Source organism: Lathamus discolor, chromosome 11, assembly GCF_037157495.1.
Source record: "Lathamus discolor isolate bLatDis1 chromosome 11, bLatDis1.hap1, whole genome shotgun sequence".
In the NCBI taxonomy this organism is placed as follows: Eukaryota; Metazoa; Chordata; class Aves; order Psittaciformes; family Psittacidae; genus Lathamus; species Lathamus discolor.
In genome coordinates, this window is record NC_088894.1 from 6580620 (window position 1) to 6607851 (window position 27232).

At 38.8% G+C, this 27232-nt stretch overlaps 1 protein-coding gene across 3 annotated transcripts; it reads left to right on the forward strand.

Moving 5' to 3' along the window:
* Window positions 1–27232, forward strand: SLC9A8 (solute carrier family 9 member A8). Of its 3 annotated transcripts, XM_065691448.1 has the most exons (16): window positions 1–136; window positions 756–934; window positions 3609–3689; window positions 7919–7977; window positions 10745–10828; window positions 11727–11828; window positions 12498–12532; window positions 13713–13856; window positions 15163–15301; window positions 17164–17269; window positions 19447–19563; window positions 21029–21111; window positions 22460–22571; window positions 23000–23220; window positions 24279–24425; window positions 25735–27232. In XM_065691448.1, the coding sequence occupies exons 1-16, from the start codon at window positions 129–131 to the stop codon at window positions 25840–25842; spliced, it is 1725 nt and encodes a 574-aa protein (XP_065547520.1). In that variant the 5' UTR covers window positions 1–128; the 3' UTR covers window positions 25843–27232. The 3 variants fall into 3 exon arrangements, with proteins under 3 accessions (XP_065547520.1, XP_065547522.1, XP_065547521.1); XM_065691450.1 differs by lacking the exon at window positions 756–934 and having other exon boundaries at window positions 6–136; XM_065691449.1 differs by lacking the exons at window positions 1–136; window positions 756–934 and adding an exon at window positions 985–1230.

Here is a 27232-nt window from a genome sequence, read left to right on the forward strand (position 1 = left end):
CGCAGCCTTCCACCTCTGTCGTACCATAGAGATTAAGGACGCGTCCGCTAGACCGTCACCCCAGAGCCCCGGAAGTGGCGGCGCCGCCGGAGAGCGGAGCGAGGTTTGAGCCGGCGGCCGGCAGCAAGATGGCGGAGTGAGTGCGGTGGCGGGTGGGGGGGTCGGCCTGCTGCCCTGGGCCCTGCCGGCCCGGGCGCTCCTGCTCCGGGGCAGGGCTCTCTCCCTCAGCAGGGGCTTGCGGCGGGGGCAGTGTCCCAGCGCCTCGGTGCCCGGGGCTGCGGGCGGCCAGACGTGCAGCGAGGCAGCCCGGCGAGCCCTGGGCTGAGGGGTGCAGCGCGGGCCGCGGCGGGGCGTCCAGGAGCATCCTGCCGCGGGGAGGGAGGCCGGCTCTGCGGCGGCTCTGTAGGAGCTGGCAGGCGCAGCCCCGCTGTCCCTGCCCTTAGCCTGACACGGCGGGTTTGTCACACTCGGCAGGCGAAGTGGGCCGCTTCATTCTCTGTGCCAGGCTCTACCTGCATCCCAAGCTGCGGTGCAGAGTGTTTGCTATCTGCAGTGCATGAAGGACCTGTCAGCTCCATGAATATGAGCTTCCAATATTTGTCTGTGATCAGATACCACTTTAAAAAGCTTTAATGTGTTGGTCACTAATGCAAATTCAGTATGATTTGGTGATTGTTCCGTGTGTACGTCTTTAGGAGACTGTTTTTTCGTGCTGCTCCCATGCAGTATACTCACATATTGTATTATCCTGACAGATCTGCAAATGCCACCCATGAAGTCATCAATGTCACCCTTCACACCACACTGGCTGCTACTACCAAACTGGTGGTACCTACACCTGCCAAGCCTATCCTTCCAGTTCAGACTGGAGTCCAGGCACAGCAAGAGGAGCAATCTAGTGGCATGACGATTTTTTTTAGTCTTCTTGTTTTAGGTGAATGGTGAACTGAAAGTCTTTTAATCTCCGTTAATTGTGTGCTATATCTGAAGACATAGGTCAGCTTTCAGAATCATAGCATTTTATTTCTCCTCTGTTTTTTCTCTCTATGAAGTGGAATGTTGTACAGGCACAGGGATTTAGAAAGTTGCATATGTAACTGCCTGAACCAAACCTGTAGAAAGCTGAGGCTCCTCCAAAGCAAGCTACACTGAGAGACTTTTCTGTGACAGACAGATCACTCTGTCTTCTAAGTGGTCATTCTTTCCAGTAGCAAATGGAGAAAATAATAGGTATGGAGTTGACAGCAATGCAGAAACTTCTGCAGATCATTTGGGTTAAAAAAACTATTGTCTCATAGGAATAACTATTATTAAGTGCAGCAAAGAGTAGGCGGCTTCTATTAGAAATAATTAGATTATTTCTAATGTATCTGTTTTTATTCAAAGAGGGTTAATATTTTCTCAGAGATCAGTGGCATATTGGAATTTGGACAGAAATGAAATACCAAAATAAAATGCAGCAGATCAGAAAACTTCTGAGATTAAAATAAGGTTTCTGAATATGTGTCTGGTGTGGATTTTAAAAAGGCCATTCATGGTAAAATTGTAGTCTGAGGACTTAAGAGCAGAGCTGTGGTTTTTTTGGCTCTGTTCCAGCCTCCTTATGCCAGTTAGATAATTTAATGGATCTTAAAAGCATCACCCTCAGGACAGGGGAGTTCCCTGAACAAAGTAATGCTGGTATGAAAGCTTATTGTTCATAGTTATTCCCATTCACAATCTCTGAATTAGGAGTGTCGGAAGAATGAAAATGAATGTGCATACCATACTCTCAAGCCTGGATGTCATGAGCTGTACAATGGCCTTTAAAATGTTCTATACTGCAATAGACCCAGGAGCAGATCCGTTCTGAGCTGAGTTGTGTCAGAGCCAAGCCTCAAATATAAAGTGCCTGAAGTAACGAGTTATTCTCTGACCCCAGACTTCTATGGCTGGTTTATCTGTTCTAACAGCACTTCCCTTTCAAAGCCATACCTCTGTTCCTCTATGTTCGTGTGATCCGTGAATTCCCTTCTGTTTTGTGACATCCTTTTACTATGATTTTCCTTAAGGGGACACTCAAATATTCTTTTAAGCCTGTCCACTGCTTTTCCCAGCCCCTCGCCTGATTGTTATACTCCTGATACATGCGAGTGCTGGGAGCAGATGATATGCTGCCAAATACAAACTGAGCAGTCTTATCCAATAAATCAGTGATCAACAGCTAAAGAATATATCAGGCTGCCATAATATTTATGGTGGTGGGAGTTACTTCTTAGGCTTTTTGTTTTATTGCCAAAGCAAAGTATTTAAAAGCTGGTAGAAAGGAGCTGGTGATTAGATCTGCTAAATATGGATCTATCCCAAAGATAGGGGAATAGAACACAGGAATACTAGATGCCTTTACTGGATGTATATTTCTTATATTCAACAGGCAGGAAATTGGTACAAAGTCAATAATACTGATTGACAGGTGACTAAACACTGCTTGGGATACATGATGAAGGTATTGCGGTTGGCAGCCAAATGTCTGAGTTGCTTTTTGGTCTGAACTGCTGCAGTTTCTAGTCCAGCACTTTAAAGTAAACAGCAGTCTGAGTCTGCATTTTTGTACTGTAAATTCTGGTGTTTTGAGAACTGATTGATCAATATCATAAAGATTGGTGGGGTGGAAGTAGGGTAAATATGTGGGGAAAGGAGCCGTGACAGTCTTTGAGTGAAGCCATCCCTTCTCACCACTCTGAACCCAAAGATTTGGCCCTGAACAAATTACATGCCAGTAATTGAGCAAATGTTACTGGTTTTCGTAAGTCCTTGCTCAGTTTGTAAGCCAATCCATCTGTTCATGTGCTCTTCAATTATACGCTCACTATGTTTTGTATGAACTTGGAGTACAAGATAACAAGTGGGAGAATGCAGGCATCAGTGTGATACACATTCCCTAGCACTGTATTGGAGAGTAGGACAGCTAAAAGCAATACTTGTATTTATGAGGCTTGTACTTCTTTGTGACACTGTATATTTTCTAAACCATTTGCAAGTGGCTGTTTGGTTTTGGTTAACTAGAAGGAGCTGTTAAACCAAATCGCTAAGAGAAGCTCTAGAATCGCTAAGAAGCCAGCCCTGCTTTAGGAGGAAGTTGGGCTAGATGACCTTGAGAGATCCCTTCCAATGTGATTTTTCTGGTTCTGTGATTATCCATTTGGGTAAAGGCCATCTGCTCAGAGGGACTCTGATGTGAAAGTGTATAGCTTTGAAATTCTGATTGAGGCCATGTATACGTGTGTGTTTTATTTACAAAATGAAATGTTTATAAAAACCCTATTAAAACAGCATATCTCAGAGAAGGTTTTCTTGTAGGCTGAATTGCTCTCTAAATGTAGTAATATTGGTATTTTTAGAAGGTAATTTTAAGTCCTAAAATTTGCCACATTTATTCTGACATTTGTAGATCCGTTTACAACCTTCAGTGAGAACTAGGCTTGAACTAAAATTTGGTTACTTGCATTAGTGGGTTTCTACTAAATCGTTAGAAGTTTTGCTGCATGTATTTTAGAAATACTACTTAAAAGTATATTTTACTCTCTTCTAACACTTCTAAATTTACAATTTATTTTTTCCCCTCACAGCTATCTGCATCATATTGGTGCATTTACTGATAAAATACCGACTTCATTTTTTGCCAGAGAGTGTGGCTGTTGTCTCTTTAGGTGAGTAACCATGACATTTTTCTATTGTATTTGTGTTAGTTCAGGGACTCTCAGTAATCTCTACTTGAAGTAATGCTTTGTTGTCACTAGAAAGATGCAGCAAACAGGATGCAGTGAAGAGAACAACCAATTCACTGAATTAAATTCATGGAAGAAACCAACTGCAGACTGGCCCAGTAAAATGACACATAGGGCTGTTACTACCTAAGTACTTTGGCAGCTTCCTCTATTGTTGGCTATCCACTGTAGGATAAGATACTTCAGCATTCCCTGGCAGCAAGAGTCTGGCCTTCTCTTTGAAATAGAACATGTTTGTATTAGTTGCAGTAGCAGTATGTCTGATTATGTTATTTTAATCTGACTGGGGACTGTAATTGTATCCTGAAAACTCACCTCAACTGCCAGATACTTAACTGTCCCTGTAGTACTGTGACAAGAGCTCTTCCTATGCCTTGAGCTACAAGAATGCCACCCTTAATGAAGATCAAGTGCTTACTTAATTTGAATTACATTTGGAGTATTCCTAAGCCTGTAGTTTTACATTAGGGTAATTTCATTTGTTTGTATGTTGTCGCTCCTGATTTATAAATGTGTAAATGAGGAGGAAATCAGGCCAAATACATTTATAATTTTCTCAGCGTACTGTCTAACATAGTGTTTAAAGAACTTGGTCTCACTAATCTCAACAGCAATTTTTCAGCTGTCTCTAACTTGCTTGCAAGAATCTGTGGTATTTTTGTTTCTGTTACTAGAGGCATTTCCACTGACAGCCGCTCTAAAAATACAACAAAAAGAGAAAGATGCTTAGCTTTAATCGTAACGTAATGTGAAGCAGTGTAATCCTTGTTGAGCAGGTAGATTTTTCTCCTTTCTTCTGGGCTTTGCTGGTACCTTCTCTCATATTTCTTTACTGTATTTTCACACAAATTGAGAAAACGTTAGACCTGTTACTCAGCAGAAAGACAGCCATCTTTTCCTGCAAGCTGGACTCTCTGAATTTTCAGATAAACGTGATACTAGAAGGTATCGAAGCTTAAAGAGGCATTAACTTGCAAGGCCATATTGAAGTTCTGATATTTCTCTAGAGCTATAAACCTAATAGGCTTGTAAGAAATCTGTAGTGCTGGTATGGATTTCCTGGGCATTGCACTCACACCTTATCTCTATAGGAGCAGCATCCACCAGGCTTCTGTGCATTTATACTTCTGTTTACCACAGTATGACATAGAAAGATCAGAGCTGCTGCAGATCATCCTGACTTCAGAGACTATGCAGTGTTTGATTCACTAATTGACACACTTCTCTCTCCTTCCATTCTTACATTATTGCTGCGGAGAGGTGAGATGTCTTGTGTAATACATCTTCCAGTGTCTTGAAGGGTTCCAAAAGGACATTACCCTCCCTTCAGTATCCTTCCTTTTTGTACACAAAAATCCAGGTAAAGGGTGTTAACTGTTTGGTTTTCAATGTGTAGCACAGCATAGCTGTAGTCTATCTCCCAAACCAGATTACATGATACCAGCAAATGCAATTCCACCAAGTGAAGAGAGTGTTATACCCAGTAGCAACCCAACTAACAGATGTCCTGTGTCAGTTAAGCTTTATTTATTTAGTTTATTGACTCAGTCATATTTAAACTACCATCAGCTCTGTTGACAAGACATGGTATCCCTATAATCATTGGAATTGCCAGCTAATTGCTGGTCAGTGATCCTCTGTTACTGGTAATGATCTACACAGCTGCAAGAGCACAGCTTGAGTTTCAAGTATCCAGTTTTGCTAGCAGTGCCAGAAGTGAGGTGTGTCCTATTTTGACTAATAGATTAAGCAAATGTTCTCAGGCAGTTGTTGAAGGCTAATAAATATGGCAGCAGAGAAATTAAGTATGATTTTCACAGCTGTGTTTCCTCCCATTGTCTAAGCTGCTCAGAAGCTTTAGGTTTAGGGTTTCTAGGGCATGTTACTCCCCTGGTGGACAGGGAGGGAGTGTATTCTCTTAAGGCTGGATTTTGATCTTTGTCCTTAAAAAGTTACTGGGATTTTATTGGTAAAAACAGTTGCCGGAACAGTTTTTGATCTGTTACTGAGTTTTAGCATGTTCTCAGGGAAAATAAAGGTTGGTTGTAATAAGAAAATTCCTGTAACATTTTCCAAAGGATGAGGCTTAGATTAACTCTTACAGAGTTAGCTTTACGATTAGGCCTTCGACAGAACTGATCTACCTGATTTAATAGATGGAGCCAGCTGAACAGAAACTGTATTCAGTAACAAGAATAGTAATCCTAGTAATAAAAGAAGAGCAGTTTGTAACAATGTGTGGGACAGGTTTCTGCTGCTGTTAAACCCTCCTGGTGAGGCGTTGTTTTGTGCAGCTCTGTCATGACTTTGCTTAACATAATCGATTTAGTAGTACTGTTGTGTTATATGGAGGTAGAAATAACTTGTGCTATGTAAAGGTGGAAGTTGTATGACTCAGGCTCATCCTTTTCCCTTAACCTCTGTTGCCTTTTTATATTCATTTAACTTTTGGTGTAATGAAGGGACCTCATCTGCCTGTGACACTGTTGTTAGATTCAGCTTCTGATTAACTCTTACTCCAAATAAGGGATTGAGCCCTTTGGTTAAGCCTCTGGAGCTCACAGGATAGAGATGACCAGCTTGTAGCCCACAGGCCACAGCTGGCCTACTCACAGGGGTCCAATTCCACAAAGTCACATTGGAGTCTGTCTGTGTCAGCAGAAGTGAGCTGAGGGATTTTCCTTTCTTTTAAATCCTCTCTAAACATAGTTTCATGTGAGGGCTTTCAGTACTAATTCATAAAATACCAAAAGTTTCTTCAGGAAATACACTTCCTTAAGTTTGTGCCTTCAGATGTAGGATCTGGTTGTTGTGGTTTTTCTCCCCACATAAACTTGTTAAGTGATAAAAGTAGTTGCTGCTCTGCAAAAACTAGAAATGTTCTAGTCCTTGGCTTCTGACACAGCTTCCATCCCAGAATGGAAAGCCTGACTGTTCGTGCTGAGACCTGTGTTTATATGGCATGTGAGTGGCTGTATCTGCATTCTGTCCTCCTGTAAAGAACAGCAGACCTTTGATGTTCCTACATTTTTGTTTTGCTCTTCCTTTCCATATAAATGATTTCATGGAACAATTATTTCTATCCTCTGGGACCAATGCTTTCACGTATTTTTGTATGACAGAAGGCTTAAGCCTCATGGCTTCGTGTGTATGACACATGCATCAGGAGTATTCCACGTGATGCTATTTGTAAGACTCTTGTGATAGCTACAGCATGAGAGAATAAAAACATGAGTTTCAGAAAAGCGTACTTTAAACTTCTCTGTCACTTTTTACCTTTCATTCAGTGTATTCATTTCTACATCCAAGTGCTTGACTACAAAGTCTCCATAAATAATAAACACAGATCTGGAATCTGACTAAAGACAAATTCCTCATAACTCCTTAAAAGCAGTTAATGACAGTTCATGAATTATCTTTGTGACTTCTAGAAGAATTCTTGTTATTTTGGCATTTTCTGACGTATCTGAAAATGTATAGGAGGAAAGAGCAAGATAATGTTTAATCATTGAGTTTGTAGCACCCTTGATAAAATTCTTTTATACTCAAATGAGTATTTCTACTTAAAAGATGTGTGATTCATTTGGGAAACAGTTCTTGACATTGTCTCCGCCTCAAACAGAATTTGCTGCCTACTTCATTGCCAGTAAGTGCTATGACTTCATTGGGACAGAATTCACATCTGTGGAGAAGACTGATTTCACTTAAGCTGTGTTAGTGCTGCACATAGCATTGAAGTGACAATGAAGGGTTTGTGCTGTCACACAGATCTCTAACTCATAACTTCCTGATTCTTTATGAAAGAAAGATGAAATTTGATTTGAATGCAGCTTAGTTGAGTAGCATTTTTTTGACTAGTTAAACCTGTTACCTTTATGAACCAATGAACCCAGCACTCTCAATACACATGTTCAGTGTTTGGATATCCCAAGTGACAGTCCTTTGTGCAGGAAAGCTGTGGTATTATGTAACATGTTGGAAACTGTCATGTATCAGACCCAAAACAACTTTGTCTTTTTGTGATTTAGGAATGAAAAACTTGCCACTTTATGTTTTGTCTTGTTTTCAATTTTAAAGCATTGTTGACCAAGAATTGATGAACAGTATTGTGTTTTGTGGATGTTTCAGCATGTTATCTCATTCTCTCCTAGGTATCCTTATGGGGGCTTTTATAAAAATCATAGAGGCTCAAAAGCTGGCCAACTGGAAGGTACATTTGAAGCAATTAATTTTTAATGAAAACAGAACAATCCTTGACTGTAATATTAGTTTCTTTAGATGTAATTTCCATAAACTTAAGTACATGATACTTGATACCAGAGCTTGGGCTTTTTTTCATTAATAAACACAGCCAATTTGAGGTCCTGATGCTGCTGAACATTTTCTACACAATATTTTTTTCCCTGAGTAATACTTTTTAAGGTACCAAATCTGTTCCTATTCAGACACATAATAGAAGAAGGCAATGGGCATCTTTGGGATCAGTTACAGTAAAAAATATGGTAATTCAGTTATTTGTCTTGTGCACTTTTTTACTGTATTTAGTCCTCTTCCTCCTTTTGGAGTTAATTTGCACAGGAAAACACCACCACATCACCAAAGCAATGAACTCTTCACTGTTCCTGCTTTAATTTAAAACCTTGCAGTATTTAAATCGTGATTTTGTTTCACAGGATCAAACAGTTTATTAGGATTAGATCAGTGAACTGATTGAAATCGCAGGGATTTGAATTACCAGTTTTAAACAGGATTTATATTAGCAAGCTGAGAATCTTGGGCTGAGTAGTGAATTTTAATCCTAGCTTGCAGCTCAGCATTTCTTGGGAGTTATTTCCCTAGAGGAAGGTCTTTTTTTCCTTTCCTTAGTTGAAATACATTAAAATGAATAGATTTTCAATGAGATGTAGCTTTTTAATTACATATTATACTTCTTTTTTTGTCAAATAACTACACTAATTCTGTGTACATTTGTTTAAGTGATTACATAGTTCAAGAGTTACGTAGTGATACTGCATTTTTATGTGTTTACTTATTAGAAACAGTGGGTGGTGCACTAGTTAGTATGTTTTTCATTCCTGATTTGTGTTAACTGGATTGGACTTAAAATTGAAAGTTGGTTAGGCAGCCACAAAATCAGCATTTTACAATAGCTTGGTATTGGTTAAATAAAACCATCTGAAAAATATCATGTATGCAGGGAAAAACAAAAGCTTGAAGTTTCTCTGTTTTGAGCACTGATTCTATAAACACAGGAAATATTGATCATTGCTTGCTAAGTATGCAGTTGATTTCCGATAAGCATTGGTCAAATCTTGGGAGGCACTTGGGGTGCTGTGACTGGTTGCTCATGTTATCAGCTAAGGTAAAGGGTCACAATTACCACATTATTATTTGCTTAGTTACTTTTGCGGTACTAAAGCTTAGGTTTTAACATAGGCTGTCAATTTCAGATGTGAAATCTTCTAGTCAAGAATTATTATGCACTTTATAAAATGGTTTTAAATGTTTAAATATACTAGATAATTTTTATGTATCTGATACAGAAAAAAGAGTATTTAACTGCAGCCTATATCTGTGTACAAAGCAAATCTTGAAACATATCCCTGCCCTAAGACATGTGTAATGTTATTTCTAGCAATCATGCCTTACTAAGTCTTCAGCGGACCTTGTACTTGCTGATGATTCTTGCTGTCGTGGCAGATAATTCCAGTCCTCACGGTTTACTTTCCTGGTCTCTGGTTCAATGCAGCACAAATAAAGTCCTTCCTTTTCATTAGTTCTCACCTCCTTGTCCAAATCTGCTTTCAGGAGCTTTTAAAGAGTGTAATTACTTGAGTATGTGGAATTTTTGTTCTAGCACAGTTACTGTATGGACAGAATCTAGGTAGTATTAGCCAGTGATACACGGAATTGTGCATACAGAGTATCAGGCTAGAGCATTTCTGTATAAAGGATGAGTTTTATTTTCTAAGTCCCCCAAATCCTTTAAGGTGATTATCACTGGTACACGCAGGAATGAGGCTTTAAAGAGATGAGTACTTCTTTTTTGAAAGCTGGTATTTTAACAGAACAGTCAATCAGCTGTTTAACCTGGCTTTAAACAAAGTAATCCTTGCTTACAAAGGTGGCAAGTTCTGCTGTATTCAGAACTGAGGGGACTGGGAGGGGACCTAGTGGGTAAAGAGAGAGGCTGTGATTAATCTACTTTCTGTGCTTAGTCTGCCAGCAGAAAAAGCCCAGTGTGCCAGTCTAGGGGTATAGCTCCGTAAAGCAGTGTTAGCCAAGTGATGAGCTAGGTGACAAAGAGTAAGGTCACCAAAAAGTAATGTCTTACTTCACAGTAGGTTTCATTTATATCACTCTGATGGTAAAAAGGAACCCTCAGAATAGTACCATTAATTTACAGGTATGAAGCACATTTCCCAAGAAGAATCAAGCCTCAGACTCTTAACAGTGTTATATATCATGAGCCTGTTTGCTTGCAAGTGTACTAAGATGGTGATCTAATTTCTTCTTGTCAGGTGATGAGTTTCCTAGTGAGCTGTGCTTGGTCACAGTTAACTAGATTATGTTCGAGCCTGTGGCCAAGAGGTCACTGTTCCTTGACAAATCTCACAGGTTTTGAGACTGAGATAAAGTGGTAATACTCTATGTGGAAACAGCAAGGCTTTTCTGTAGTCATAAATAACCTATTTTCTGTGCAGCTTATTTGGAGACAGTAATTTAAAATAAGTAATGCCTAGATTTCTATCACTGGATTAAAAAAGCCCAATAGAAGTAGTAGCCCTGGAGTATTTTACTATTCTTCAGTCTTTTATATTGTGATAAGAAAGGAGAAAGATTAATGCCATTTTCATTTTCCAACATTTTTGTTCTTTTTGGGTTTGTTTTCCTTAAACCATATCCTTTTTGGAAGATTTGATGTTATTTCCATAATTATTATATGATTGAAATTATACTTAATTTTTGTTTTGCAGGAAGAAGAAATGTTTCGTCCAAATATGTTTTTTCTGCTTTTGCTTCCACCTATTATATTTGAATCTGGATATTCATTGCACAAGGTCAGCTCTCGCCAGACACTCATTTTTAATGTTGAGGTTTTGTTTGGAACACATTCTCCTATTATCTTTGTAACATTTAGAATAATTGCATTGAATTCCATTATATTTGTCATTAGGGAATTGTGAATGCAAAATTTAAGCCTCTTCAACCCAGAATGCAAGGAATGTAGCTTGTTACTGTTAACCGAATGTTGGCAGGTTATCAGGTACTGCACAGAGTTTGTTTTCCTTGGTTGGAGAGGTTTCGTACCTCATCAGAACTATACAAGAGCTGATGTGAAGGAGGCAAAATGGCAAGGAGTAGGATGAGAAGTGGGAAAGGTGGAGTCACTCCATAGCTAGAGAAGGGGAAAATGTTTACAAGGCTTTCAGCCTTTGCGTGAAAGCCTGTGTTTCTGTGGACATTTCTCACAGCCCTAGTCCTGCCTGAAGTGCTTCTGCTTGAGCTGTTGCTGCAGGAGAGGGAGTGAGCAGTGGGCAAAATACCATGAATAGGTACCAACACCAAAGATTTTTACATATAAAAATCACAACCTGAGAAATGGACTAGCAGCTGGGAAGTTTACAAGCTGTTTTCAGATGCTTGTCTACAATAGATGGATTAATTTACAGTTCTGTCAGGTGGGGAAGGTGTCAAAGTGCTATTAAATATCCAGCTGTTCATCTGAGATAGGTTTGTTGTTAGGGTACAAGACTGACATCCTGTCCTGGGTATCAGAGAAATTTCTGTTTCCTCAAGGGAGCGTGCTCCTTAGGCAGAGGGTGTGGATGGATGTCCTGGAGTACTTGAAGTTTATTATCAGTTGTGAATCAGAATCTAATTTAGATGCAAACCCAAACATGATTTTTCTCTCAGATTATTTTCACTAATTTACTTGCTTTTATTATTGTGTTTCAGGGTAATTTTTTTCAGAACATTGGTTCCATCACTCTCTTTTCTGTATTTGGCACTGCGATATCAGCTTTCATTGTAGGTGGAGGAATTTATTTCCTGGGCCAGGTAAGATTTACTGCTTCGAAGCACTTAAGTTTATCTGGTTTGCTCTTTGAAAGTCCATTTTTCAAGAGCAGACAAACATAGCAAAAGTAAATTCCTAGGATACAAAGTCCAGTTCTCTGTGATCATAGATGCAATATTATATACCCTCTTCCATAGGTATAGCATGATCCATGTTGAAAGCAATTAAGACATGCGCTGTGTTTTATTTACTTAGTCTTCCTCTTGGAAATTGGCTCCAAAACCTGTATTCCCTAGAGCCAGCCTCTAATTTCCAGTATTAAACTTGTTCTTCTGTCAGTAATTTTTGGTTTGCTTCTCTGCCATGGTGTTTTCCCACTGATTAGATATAGATAATTATATTTTCACTCAGACTTCATTCTGATAGGCCAAAAAATTGATACTTTCTTCTTTGCCTTTCAGATTTCCATTCCTTTGATTGCTTTAGTTACTCTGCTCATCTCTTTCTGTTCCAGTCCCAACTGGTCTTCCCTGATTTTGGGTGACCGAAATAGTAGTAGATCACTGTTAAGACTGGGTAATGTCACTAGTGTGATCTTTTTCATGATAACAAACTTAGGATTTGATGAATAGTTTCATTTTTAAAAGTAGCAGAAAAACACAGTTGATTGTGATTTTTCTTTTTCTTTTATGTTTTGCCAATTCTTTCAGGCTGATGTAATTTATAAACTCAACATGACAGACAGGTAAGCTCTTGCAGAATGGTGTAGTGTGTGAAATGAAGCAGTCTTTAAGATAACTGTATATGGGAAATGCACTGTAGTTGGCCAGCTGTTCTGGTTAATGCCTAGATTCAACATGTATGAAACTTATACACAGATTGAACACTTCTAAACCCTATGTATTTATTCTTTAATAAATTTATTTAAATTATTATAATATATAAAATATATTATAAATATAAATATATAAAAAAATAAATTTATATATTTAGTAAACCCTAATATATTTATTATCATCTATTTATTACAACTTTATTTCCAAATAGTATTCTGTGCTCAGTGATCTTTTTATGCAGGTTTTTTAAACAACCTTTAATGTTAAAATGTATAACATTGGTTAGTCACCATTATTAATATATATGATAAGGGCGTAACTTCCTTGTCCTTGTCCAAATCCTCTCTTAAAAGACGAAATGAATTTTTCATCATCAATAATGTAGATTTTTCAAGCATTTGACGAAGGTTCTAAACAGTTTTTTAGGAGTACTTCACTCTACCTGGGAATAAAGTTTGTTCCTAGCCTTTTAGGATCTGTGTTTGTTTATTGTATAGCCAATACAGGAGTTTTCTGTTAAAATCTGTAAGTACCTTCGGTGGGAAGCAAGAAACATAACAAGTAATACATGCACAAACAGCAGAAGTCTTCCTTACTTGGTTCCAAGCGTTTGACTTCACACAGCTGAGCAGGCCCATTGACTCTGTACTGTCTCTCTTTGGATTCCAAAGTAATGAAGTTTTAGCAGTTCCCTTTAAATATTCCTTTCTAATACTCCTGAACATGTAACACTATGCATGTGTGATACATGGTTTGGGCTGTGTCTGTAAAGTTGTTTCTTTTCCCATTCCTCTAGTCTTTTCTTACTTAGTTGAAGTAAGATACTGATACTGTTGTTGAGAGCTGGGAGACAGGTATTTCTCCAGCATCTCTTCCAGCTGACAACAGCTTTTCTCTTTGTTTTATCAGTAAATGAAAACCAAAAACATCCCTTTTGTCCCTTCAAATTCTTATGAATAGGAAGAGAGCATAATTTTTCACTGCACAGAAACTATGACGCATAATGCCTTTGTTATTAGTTGCTCATAAAAGTTTACTAGGTACACACTTCTCTTTCATCTAGTTTTCTTTTTTTGTTTTGTGTTCCAGTTTTGCCTTCGGCTCTTTAATATCTGCAGTTGACCCTGTGGCTACGATTGCCATTTTCAATGCCCTCAATGTGGATCCTGTACTCAACATGTTGGTTTTTGGAGAAAGCATTCTCAATGATGCAGTCTCTATTGTCTTGACCAAGTAAGTTCATTTGAATTACATGTGTTTATGGGAACAATGACTGCATTATTTTCTGTTAATTAGTTATTCAGATGTAAAGTAATTCTTCCATCTCTCTTTGGGACATATTGTGTATTTCTGATGTAAAGCTGAATTTTGTATGATCCTTTGTTAAAATCAATCTATAACATAAACTGCATAGGCAGAAGGAAGTAAATGGATGTCTTAATTACCATTACCTCAAGCACCTCATTGACCCCAGATAACTGATTGCTTTCTAAGTCCATATGTTCACCAGCTCTGTTTCCATCTGAGAGTCCTAACAACAGAAGACAAACGTGTCTTTTCAGGCTCACACAAAAATATTTACCTTGCTGAATACTCAGCTGTATCTCCTATATTATTGGCTTATATCCAGAGTCACACATAAGCTGGAAAGAATACATCAACATCCATGCAATAGTTTCATATTTATGTTGGGGATATCACAGGGAAGAACAGCATCCCATATCCTTCTCCTTTGCCCATGATAATTATTTTGAGCTGAGTTAAATAGGTTTTATCTTCACATTATTGCTGAAGTCAATGAATGTGACTATGAATGTACAGAAGGAGTAGCTAGACTAAGGAAGTCAGTGTAATTTTTCAGTTAACTAATTGCTTCAATGTCATGGTTCATGTAAAGCAATGTCATTGCTTTAAAGTCATGGTTCTTTTATGGAAGACCATGAAGGCTAACAGCAATCAAAAGGAACACTGGTTAGAATCCATGTTGTCTTTGCATGGAATTTTTATGAAACACATGGCTGAAATTCAAAGAGATCTCTTCCCTTTCCTCCTCTGAGCTTCTTTGTTTTTCTTCAGTGACCTTCTTGTCTCTCATCCACGCCTAAATATTTGATGAGTAGTCTTCCTGTTCATTTGTTCTTCTGTCAGGATCTTCTCACATGATAGGTCTTTTCTTTTTCATGCCCTGGGTTTTTACCACTGGAAAGCGTGTTTTCCTTTTCAAAGTTTGAAAACTGTTTTGTAATACTGGCCATTATCATAACCTATTTATGCCATTCTGGGGATTTTTCACAAGAGCAATGCTGGGTTTCCAGATTTTTAGCAGAATTAGGTTTCCCTTTGGGGATTACACTGAGACTTGATTTAACATCTTCTGACATTCCTCTTGTTATATATATCACAGTAAAAGCCTTTTAAGAGTGGTAGCAACAAAGAAATGGAAGCCTTTGTTGTTGCTCTCAAAGGATGTTTGGTATTTTTGGATCTAGGCTTAGAACTCATAACTGTTTCTTTTTATTTATTTTTTAATTATCTCTAGCACAGCAGAAGGTTTGACAAGAGAAAATATGTCAGATGTAAGTGGATGGCAAACCTTTCTACAGGCACTGGGGTACTTTCTTAAGATGTTCTTTGGCTCTGCAGCGCTTGGTACACTTACTGGTCTTATTTCTGCATTAATATCCTTTTTTAAGTATTGATGATACACATGTATGAATTGGTGAACTTCAGCATTCTAATAATGTTTTTTCTTTCCCATCTTCTCCAGCATTTTTTAGTGGATATTTCCTATTAGACATTATTTTATTGGCCAAGGGTGTTCTCATGTTTATTTTGTTTTTGTGTTTCTGTGCAAGGGTGTGTATTAAGAGTTGCGTTAATTTTTTATGAACATAATTAAGGTCTGAAATGCTGTATAGTTGCCTATATTACATGCACTGGAGTGTTATAAAATATGGTAATTGGTTTGTAAATTCAAAATACATTAATTCCGTTTCAGTTCTGATCCCTTTTTACAAACATATGGCTCCTTTTTTACATACATAAGCCAGTTCATTTAAAAGGAAAAAAAAGCTGCTTTTCCCTGAGGGCTTTTGAGTCAGATCAGCTCATTTGTCCCTATGTATCATATTCAGCAGCTGAATACAGATACTGTTCTATCTGGATTTACACTGAGTTATATTTTGCCTCTTCCACTTCCATGAAGTGGTTGCTAAACAACCCAGAAGCTTCTCTCCTGAGATAAGGAAGGATGTTTCTTTGTAAGTCAGGCACCTTTGTCACTTTTCAGAGCTTGTTTAATGTTAACACTGACTTCACTCCAGGTAATCTTTTGTGTCAGGCTTGTACAACAGTTATTCATGTCATATTGTTAAGCACTTTATTTGTAAATAACAATAATAGAGCATTTGATTAACTGCAGACATATTTCCTGTCTTGGTTCATTAGCCTGATTGCATGAACTTTTAAATCATTCTATACATCACAACAAAAGAGGGAAGCAGATGTTCAACACATCTTTTACTGATATCTAAATGAGAGACAAATGGAAAAGCAGTTTATTTGCCCTATTACAATTTCTTTGCCGCAAAGTATTGGATTTACCCTGAACATGCAAAATTTCAGTGCAGGAAAGGACATCTCTTATTAGTTGTCATCTGATAAATATAGTGGGAGGTTGTTGCTGGTTCATGGCCCAAGGGAATGTGGACTTCCATGTGACAGGCATCTAAGCCTCTGAATTTTAACAAAGACTGTAGGTGGAGTATTTTAAAGTGCTAAGGCAAGGGTGCGATTGAAGGAATATTCCTCAGTGTTAATATTACTGCAAAGCTGTTGTATCCATTTGAAAGTAACTGGAAGTCTAGTGACTGACCAGAAGAGATTGCTTGATTTCCTAGTGTGGCAAATAACGATGTCTGAGGCAAAATCTACTTGTACTTGGCAGCTGTGCTGCAGGACTGTGCATGAGATGCAAAGCAGCACTTGCAGCCCTTGACAAACATCCACGTTTGTGACTACAAAAAAGTTTTAAATATCCTGAGTGTCAAAAGGACATTATTTTTGTTAAAACGTAAATGAGATCTATTTTACATTTAATTTGCTCTTTCATAGCTATCCCCTATTTTTAGAAAAGCCTTTACTATTTAATAATTCTTTATGGCTTTTCCGCAGTAGTTTTGGAGCAGACTTCAAAGACTGAACGTGTGAGGAAAGGGCTCTTTTAGATCCATACAACTGGCATATTGTTATCAGTATTGTAGGGATACATCAGTAGCAGATCTTTTCTGTCTGTAGTCTGTCCATTCTGGTAGACTTCTACCAGCAGCAGCTTCTATAAGAAACACTCCTCATAATTTAGTAACCTTTCCATTAGTAAAGAATTATTAATCTTTCCATACTTGAGGCAAAGGCCACTTTATTAGCTATTCAATAGATAAGTACATTCCACATAATCATTATTTTGTCATGGAATGACACAGATTTCAATTTTTCTTTGAATTTTTCCTATTTACATTTTCCATAACGTTTCCATGTATACGTGCTAAAGCACATTGATTTAAGGAAGACACCCTCCCTAGAGTTTGGGATGATGATTATCTTCGCTTACCTTCCTTATGGGCTTGCAGAAGGTATCTCACTCTCAGGTGAGTGGCAAAATGAGTATGTGCAAGTTTATTGGATAAATTTAGGGAGTAGATATTACTTGTGTCAAAGAGGGCATTAAAAGATGTATTTGCTCTACAACTTGGACTACATAAGAATGTTACAAGTTTGTGAGGAGTAGTAGCAGGACTAGATTTCTTGTAAATGAGCTGCAGGTATGATATCAGGCTTTCTCAAAATGTATGTGTGAACTAATGTGAGTATTTTAGAATGGATCTGTAGCAGTGTGTATCAGCATGCCCTCACTGATGTCAGTGGAGTTGGGGTTTTTTGTACGTATGAAGATGTGGCTTATAAATCATGGTAGTTACACAATCGAGATGTATAATCCTAATGCAAACATTCCATTCTGCCCACTGTACACTCTGAGTGTGTGTATAGCCCAGTACATATGTAGGGGGATGAAATTATAGGAAACCTAAACAAGTAGCTTGATACGTTAAAATATTCGCGCTGCTTTAAAAACAAGTTTTGCCTTGTGGGAGGGTCTCAGCACGTGACCTTTTCAATTTCTATTTTATATTGCCTAGTAATATAAAATTATGATAAATATTACAGAATTGCAGGGCCATTGCATTATATAACCGACACATCTGCATGTTGGGACACAGTGAAAAAGAGTTTACAGTAAGATTCCTAAGTAGCTACTCGCAGGATGACAAAGATTCTGTGTCATTTTATTTATAAAGAAAACCAACCTCCCTCATTTCTCAAGTGCCTTCGAGAATGGCTTCTCAAGAAATCTAAACTTTGAATGACCTTAGCCAGGTCACCTCTGTGTTTCAGACAAAGGATTCTTTTGACTGTACCTCAGCTATTCTAATCCCTCCAGTTGTGTTTATTTGTGCCACTCCTGGGCACATAGCTCCAGCCAAACACTTCTAGTCTATTAAACTTCCCTTGTTTTGGGCAAAGCAGGCATCTCACATGTCATCCTGTCCTCCCGAGAACTGCACTGCAGTTGATTTCTTCTGGGTTATATTGTCAATTTTGGTTTATTTCTTCACAAGGAATACTGTAGTTGTTCTTCAAGTGGGCTGCTACATCCTAACCTTTGCAGGTGTAAGTCTATGCAGCAGACACAGAAATGTTTAAAACTTCCTTTTAAGATACCCAGCTCCCTATGAACAGTGAATAACGGACAGTGTCTGATACATCTTGAGCAGTTAGCAAAGTAGGTTGATATTCACATTTTTCCTATAAATAACCAAGAACAGGGAAGCAAGGGGGGATAGAGGAAGTCCCTAACATAAATCAAAGATTTGTCAAATACAGTGAAATCTGAGGTAGTTGTTCTGGCCTGTGATACCAGTTACTGTACCTCTGCCCAAGCTGTGCATGCCATTAGGGCAACTGAGCTCTAGAGTGGAAAATTTGGTGGCTTTCTCCATTGTTGATAGCTGAGACTAATCTCTGTAGTAACATAAGCAGATGGTTTGGTAACCCTTTCTGCTGGAGGCAGAGGACATTCTATAGCACGTAGCATTCCTTGCAGGCCCTATGTAACACACTCTACCTTCCTTATGGTTGGATTCTGATCTTAAAGGTCTTTTCCAATATAAATGATTCTTTGATTCTTGCAGAGGTTATTTTTTCCCTGAATTCTCAAGTCTGGATAGCTTTTCCGATTCTCAGATAGACAGAAAATTGGGGGTACACGTGTGTGTGTTATTTGTTCCTAATTTTCTATGGCATTAGATGTGGTGCACCGTACTGGATTGTATTCACATGGTCTCATTCTACTTCTGGTGGAGTGATTGGGGCTGGCTGATGAGCAGGTAGGAAAGAGGGACACGCTTTCTGGCAGAACTAAATCATACAGTTCTCTAGCCCCCCTATTCTCAAATTGGTTTTATTCATCTTTTGATGTCACTGTATCTGTCAGGAGAGTGAAAAAACACTCAAGAATTGGCTTTTTAGTTCCTCAATTTTATGGGGAAAATGTGACATAATGGGGATTTATCCTAGCTTGCAGGTGACCTATATTTGACCTCCTGGTATTTCATGTAATCAGTGGAATGAGACCAGTGATGAATAACAACAGTAATAGAAACCCCACTTATTGCTTCATAAGCTTTTATGTTAGTAAGAACTAAAACCACAAATATTTGCAGAGTACAAGCTATTCTTCTGTTAACTGCCACATTTTTACCTGCAGGTATCATGGCAATCCTCTTCTCTGGCATTGTGATGTCTCACTATACACACCATAACTTGTCCCCAGTTACACAGATTTTAATGCAGCAGACACTGAGAACTGTTGCTTTCATGTGTGGTAAGTGCTACCTGCTATTAATACCTAATATTAATAGTATAGAAATATATTTGCCTGAAATGGTGATCCTGGTGGGAGCAGCAGAGGTACGAATTTTCTTTTAGCCATTTGTGTGTCAGTAATACACGTCTTTAAGAGAAGAATTCCTAGTGGGGGCTGGAAGACAGTCAGAAGTCACCTTTCCTGCCATACTGGATAAAACATACAGTAAATCTCTCTCTCCCAGCCTGCAGGCTCCTGCTAAGATTTGCCACAAGATTGACAACCAGATAGGGATCTCTGACTCCTATATTCCTTTGGTCTATTTTTAGCTTTAGAAGATGGATTTTTAGCCGTATTTTTAAACATTATTTTAATAATAGCTTCAAACTGAGAAGAAGTTTTTGTAAGTAGAGATACAAGCAGCTCAAAGTCCAGAGCCTTTCCATTTCCTTTTGCAAACCAAAGTTTCAAAGAAATCACATGCTTATTGCAAATATATCTTGTTTCTTTAGGGGATTTCGTCAATGTGTTCTGTATCGTTCGTAGGAAAACGCATTTGGAACATAGTCAGGGGGTGACCTTGATGCAAACTGAACTTAACCACTTGTTACCTGAGCACAGTAGCTCACCAGGGTTTGATCTTACTCGATTACAGATGCTAAAAAGCACATATTAATTCAAGTCACTGTAAAGGAGTCATTTAAGATACCGTTTTGAACATGCAGACGTAAGTAGCCAGTACCCAGAGTCTCACCAAACAGTGTCTTAAGCTGCTACAGTCTGTCCAAAACAATCCTGTTTTTAACTGCCATTATGATAAGGAGCCTACCTTGCTGGGGCTGCAGTGAACCGATGAAACATCTCGACTCTGTGATTCTCTGATGGTAATGGGTTGATGCTGTGGAAATAAAATGTTTGGATTACTGTAGTCATTGTGCAGTGGTGGTACTATTTCAGATCTGCAATATCACTTCTGGAGGTTGTTAGAATATATGAGGGTTGTTAGATCAGTGCAGTATTTTATTGCAAAGAAAGTCATGAACCGCTGCCACTTCAAAGAATTTAATGAATTGAATATTTTATCAACATGTTCAACTTGCAGGATATGAGATTGTGCCTGACATTTCAGTTTTATATAGAATCCAACTCAAAGCTACAGAAGTCTGTAATAGTCCCTCATGTAACTTGTGTTCTGCAGCTTGTCCTATATTCCTCAAGTTAAAAGTTCCCCAGTCTTTAGAACAAGGTTTTGTAACCTTTGTTCATACTTACTACTAATTTACAGTAAGTAAATTAAAAGCCTACAAACACTAAAGTGCTGTCCGCTGACAGCAAGAATCAGGCGTTTTGCATAATGCCACTTGTGCCTATTGCATGCATTCAGAAGTCAGGAAATACTATTTTATGTACTGCATGTAATAACTGATAATAGGGGTAGGAAGGGTTTTATGTAATTATTTAAGATGTGATTTCTCTTTTTCAGAAACGTGTGTTTTTGCATTTCTTGGCCTGTCAATTTTTAGTTTTCCTCACAAGTTTGAGATGTCCTTTGTCATCTGGTGCATAGTAGGTATTTACTTTCATCCATCCTTTTTCAGATGCACTTTTGGTATTGGGGAGGGGGGGAAACAACTTACAGTTAATATGTTTTAGAATAATTATGTTTTGTAGGTGCTTATGAAAATACTTTTTATATATTGCACAACGTTAACTCTCACCAATAGCATTAAATGATTATTCTTCACTCTGAGTTCACTTTCTTCAGAGGAAGTTCTTAACTCAAGCCTTCTCTAATGTGTATTCATTCTGTGACTACATTCCTCATTCATTTTGCTTCATTCTGTTTTTCAGTGTAGCTTTATGTGCTGGCACTTTGAATTATGTTTCACATGAGGATTACCTACGTCTATTGCTATTGTATAATATAAAGACAAGAAAAGTACATTCTCTTTTAGACAGTCAAAAGAAGGAAATGTGAATCCACTTTGTCACGTACAGCAATGTATCCTAGTGCATTTTAGTCTATGGTTTATGGCAAGAATTGCTACCTACAATTCACAGGTGGCGATATCAGCATGGGGAGCTGCTCTTGCTGCATTACACCCAACTTCTTTATCTAATATATATATCTAAGGTGTGACACTTCCTTCTATGTAGCATTGCCCTCACAGGCATAATGTAAATTGTGTAATTTTGGGGTGATTCACAAAGGAAAACAGCACAGCCCTTCAAGGATCCTTCTGACTAATTCTAGGATATTTACCTTATCAAAGTCTGTTTGTGGTGGAGCTTAAAAGCTTGTTTGTGAAAACCTTTGCTTTTCTGAGTTGAAGTTTTCACTGTATATGTTAATTGTCTGCCATTAAATCAATAGTACATCTTTTTCCCCTCTCAAAACATCATTTCAATGTTAGGTATATTTTGTAACCATACCCAGGGAAGCATTGAGGAACTCGATTACATGCCATTTGTTTGGCTTCTGGCCTTTTCTTCTGAGGAGCTGGTCCATGGGGAAACAATAGAAATATCTTATTGCCTCTTAGTGTTGCACCAAGGGAATGATTAAAGGAGCTGAACTGACTGAACTGAGGAGGACTTTTACCCAAAGTAATTCTTGGTCTCCCTGGAATGCCTCTTGGGTTTCATTTATTTATTATAAGTAAAGTAGTGTCTGCTCTCCCTCAGTGACAAGTCTGGTTTAGTTTCTGTTAAGCAGACAAAACATTTAAAAACTTAAATTCCACATTGACCTATGCTGAGAGATTTCTTCATGTTAGCTTAGCAGCACTCCTATTTGCAAGACTTCTAGGTGAAAAGAGCACATGCATCTGGGTTGCACAGGGTAAGGTGAAACTGGGACCTGCATGAATGTAACACATCAAATGGTCTTTTTGCTTTTATTTCTGTTTTTCAGGTACTTGTTCTGTTTGGTAGAGCAGTGAACATTTTCCCACTTTCCTACCTACTCAACTTTTTCCGTGATCACAAGATCACCCCCAAAATGATGTTTATCATGTGGTTTAGCGGTAAGTTAGAGCTCAAATTATGGAGAACTGGAAAAAAATGTGTCTTTTTCATTGCATGGGCAACTCTGGGAGGATCCAGTTTACTGTCTGTGGAGCACAACTCAGCTGAACATTTGAACTGTTCTCAAACCCAAGTGCAATAGATAAGTTCTTTTCCCCCTTTGTGATAGAGGGCTATGGGTGATGGCCACTAAAGCTTTTCTGTAAACAGTCTACTATTCTTTCTAGGTCTAGCAACTTCACAGTTTTAACAGCAGTATTTTAAGAGCTTAGACTCATTTTAGGGTGGTGACCAAATGGTAGATGAATGGGCATAGTAGGACTGTAAAAGTCTTTTAAAGATAGAGAATTCCTGTTGGGCTATCATGGTGCTGAGGACCACTGAACCTGTTGATTCATGCTTCATTGATTTGCTGTTCTCTGATCAGGTTTACGTGGAGCAATTCCCTATGCCCTCAGCCTCCATTTGGGCTTGGAACCAATAGAGAAGCGGCAGCTCATTGGGACAACAACAATCATCATAGTATTGTTCACCATCCTGCTGCTGGGAGGAGGGACCATGCCCCTCATCAGACTGATTGATATTGAGGATTCCAAAGCACGCAAGAGGAACAAGAAGGACATCAATCTTAGCAAGACTGAGAAGATGGTTTGTTTGGGTTTTTTATTCAGAGGATCACTGATGTGTTTTGTTTTTTTTTTTGTTTTTTTTTTTTACTAAAAAGTAAAATGAAAGCAGTGAAAAAATCCAGGGTGATAGGACAAAGCCAAGCAATGTAATTCTGACATATCCCAAAGACAGAGCTTGGGTACTCTTTACACAAAATAACTGTTTGGACAAAGGGAAGGGAGAGCGTCTCTTAACTCAGTCTAATTATAACTCTATCCACACAAATTAAAGTAACCCCTGCGAAAGTGTAAAGCAGATGATAGAGGATTGAGTCATATACAGAGGGAAAGTAGCTAGTACAGCGTGAGTCATGAATTAATCATAAAAGGCAGATAGAAATTGGAAGAAGCCAAAGCAAAGGCTATGAGAAGGTAGTATCAACAGCACCCCTCTGACTGCCTTTTATGCTAAAGCAATTTCCGGCTAAGCAAGAGTACTGAAGGAAACTAACAGCCAGTGTGAAACCTCACGTGCAAAAGACTGAAATATGTGAAGTATCCCAGAGCATTTTCCTGGTTTTCCCCAAACCATCGAACTGCACACAGGGGATTTTTCTGTAGGATCTGAAAAACAGCTCTTCTGGCATGAGGTTTCAAAAAGCTTGCAGTCTTCAGAACTAGCTTACGTTGTCCACACAGGGAGGTATGTATAGGAAGGGCACAGGGATAGGGATAGGGTGTGTTCTGACACAGGGCTTGTTTTCAGTAAAACAATGACATTAGTGTGGCTTGCTGGATAAAATCATTGTTCAGCTCACAAGAGAAAACCTGCACACTAGAAATCTGCTCTCAGCAGCAGCAGCAATACAGAACGTGGAACATTTGAGGCCTTTTACCTTTCAGCATGAAAAGAGAAGCTAAGTGGCTCTGGGAGTCAACAACTGGACAGATTTGTATAGCTATAATCCCTGGTAGGCTGGGGTGATAATTTCCATCTTGTTCCAGCATGGGAAACAGTTGTGAGAAGGGAGAGCACAGAGCAGCCAAAGGGATGACTGCAGCATTTCTCATGTTACTCCATATTTGTGATCTTTCTAGGGAAACACCATAGAATCCGAACATTTATCGGAGCTCACGGAGGAGGAGTATGAAGCCCAGTACATAAAACGCCAGGACCTCAAAGGGTTTATGTGGCTTGATGCCAAGTATTTGAACCCTTTCTTTACCAGAAGACTCACGCAAGAGGTAAGTTTTTCCTGTTTTCTAGGAGAAAAGAACCCATGGTAGAGTTGGTTGTCGTTTCACTCTGTACCATTCAAAGCTCATAGTGTAGCTGTGCAGCTTGTACATTAGGTGGGAAGAGGGAGCCACCTAATATATTACTTGTGCATATGTAGAGCAGCTGTAATGAAAAGCTGTACTGCAGATTTGCAGGTTGGATTAGATGAGCATCTCTTAGGGCTACCACAGTTAAACTTTAAAATGTATATGGTTTTATTGCCTTTATTTATTGCCTTGCAGAGTGCCATGAACAGTATAAGGAGTTACTCATTATTACTGCTGCTAGAAAAGCTGCTGCCACTTGCACAGAGCTTTTCAAGTGCCGTCATGCAAAGTTGCTGCCTTTTACTGTACATGGTCCTGTGCATTCTGGACCTGGGATTTGTCTGCAGAGTGCAGTTTATATCTGGGAAATACACACCAGCATTGCAACCTTCCCCTTTAAGACTTCTTCACTGGGAGACTAAGACTTTGAAGCTGTACATGTAAAATGACACCTGACTGAACATGAAACTTAACACTAGAGTGGCTCTGAGAGGTGTAAATACTCTGCCATTTTCACTCCCATGCCTCAGAAACCTGGGGCTCCTTAGCCACATTGATTTGGGGTTCCCCACCCCCCCCCCAGTTTTTCCAGTTTGCCATAGAATTAAGCATTTTTGTTGTGAAGTTGATAAACTTGTGTGAAGTGTGCACATTCCATCATCCTAGACTTCCCAAACATACTATTTTTCCTCTTGTTTTGTACCTTTCTTTTCAAAAGAACATTTTCAGCACTTTCCCACAAAAGCTAAAGGCATTTTTTGGAAAACCAAAAGGAACTCATAAAACCAGAGTAAGCATCTGATTCGTAGTTGGTAGCCAGAAGCATAGGCTGCCATCCAGATTGCAACCAAAGGCTAGAAACATAAGCACATGAATCACCAGAGCAGGCCACAAGCATCCCACTGGCCCTGGGAACATGCAGAGAGGAGTGAGACTCAGAGCCAGGCCATGCAGATGGCATTAGGGTTGTTGAAACCCACAGAGCAGGACAGTGTAGAAAACACACGTATAAAAATACCTGTCATCAAAAATAGCATCTGTGGCAATAATTACTGACTGAACACTTGATGAGTATTTTCAAGTCGGAAACAGGATTGCTTTGCATGCTTAGAGACCAGGAGTGGACTAATTCCTAAGGAATATGTTAGACTAGTCTTTCTCTTTTGCTCTAACACAGAAGTAGTATTGTAGCTAAGTAACAAACTGTTCTGGTTTGCTTTTGCCTCAGGACTTGCATCATGGGCGCATACAGATGAAAACCCTCACAAACAAGTGGTATGAAGAGGTACGACAAGGACCCTCAGGATCTGAAGATGATGAGCAAGAACTGCTATAGGACACCAGGCAGGAGTGCAATGAATTTAGATCATTAGAAAGAAAGCTTAAGGATCAAGAGTCGGCCTGCACAAAAGCTGAGAATGAACTTTCTGATTTCAGACGTCTTGTGCTACATGTTTAGGTATAAAACCACAGATCTACTGTGCTTGATATTACTTGTCAGTGAAGGAAACCTTAAGCGTGAGGCACTGGAGTAAAAGAAGAACCTTTCATTCAGGTTTTACAGCATAGCAAATTTAATGCAGCCTATTGAAAAGCAAGAATATCTGCCATGAAAAGATCACTTTTTTTAATGGGGGGATTGTCTTCCTATTATGAAATCTGTTGTAAACATATGCTGAAGTACAGAGCCACATATGACTCTGCAAAACAGAATGAATTGCACTTTACTTTTTATATATATATATACATTCACAGCATGGAGAATCTTGACAGTTTATACTGTGAATGTTTCAGCACTAGTAAGGGAATCTGACTGGAATAGATCTATAATTTATGGGATTTGCACGTTATGGATCTGGAGAAGATGTGTACCTTAACAAAAAGCATATGTTGCACATACAAGAAAGCACCTCTGGGAACTGGTGGTTTTGTCCTGTAAGTTCTTGATTTCTATTTTATGGGATTTCTTTCTTTTTTTATACTGACGTATCAAACCCACAGAACTGATTATGGCATGGTTTGGGGAGTGGGGGTTGTGTCACATAGCACAGGACTGCATTTGACATTGGAGGTTTAATGTCTTCTCTTTGGCTAAAGCCAGTTGCAGTTGGGTTTCTGTAATTGGCAGTTGCTCTTTGCTGGCACTTTGGCTTCAAATCTGAGAAAACAGCAGCTTTTGTTTTGCCTGATTCATGAAGTATCCCTAACACTCCAGAATCTGCTAGTGGAATGTTTAAGTTCTAGTGGAAGCCAAAGCAGTGTGTACACATCTGCAAGATCTAATCCAGGTACAGAGATGCTGCACATTGCCGAAGCAGCCTCAGTTGGGAAGTGCCAAACAGCTTTCATTAAGTTGTTGTTTGTTAATAGGGTTTTTCTCTGCTTACACCGTTTCAAAGCCAGCGGTATCATTTCACTTCTACATGGCCTAGTCCATTTGCTCAGTTACGTGCACCTACACAGACCCACAGTGTTGGCTGCACGTTTGCCATGGTTACACACACAGCAGTTTGCTCTTGCTGCCAACCCAAATCCCTCAATGGGCATTTATATATTCACTGTCAAAATGTGAATCATAGTTCTGCATGTAAATCTGACATGCCAAGTGCACATGTTTGCTTCTGAGAGTGAGACTTATTTTTGGTCTGGTTTTGCTACTAAGGTTTGTAGTCAGCTGCTTAACACTGGGAGAAATAAAAGTTCAAGAATGTATTTAGAATCCTAAA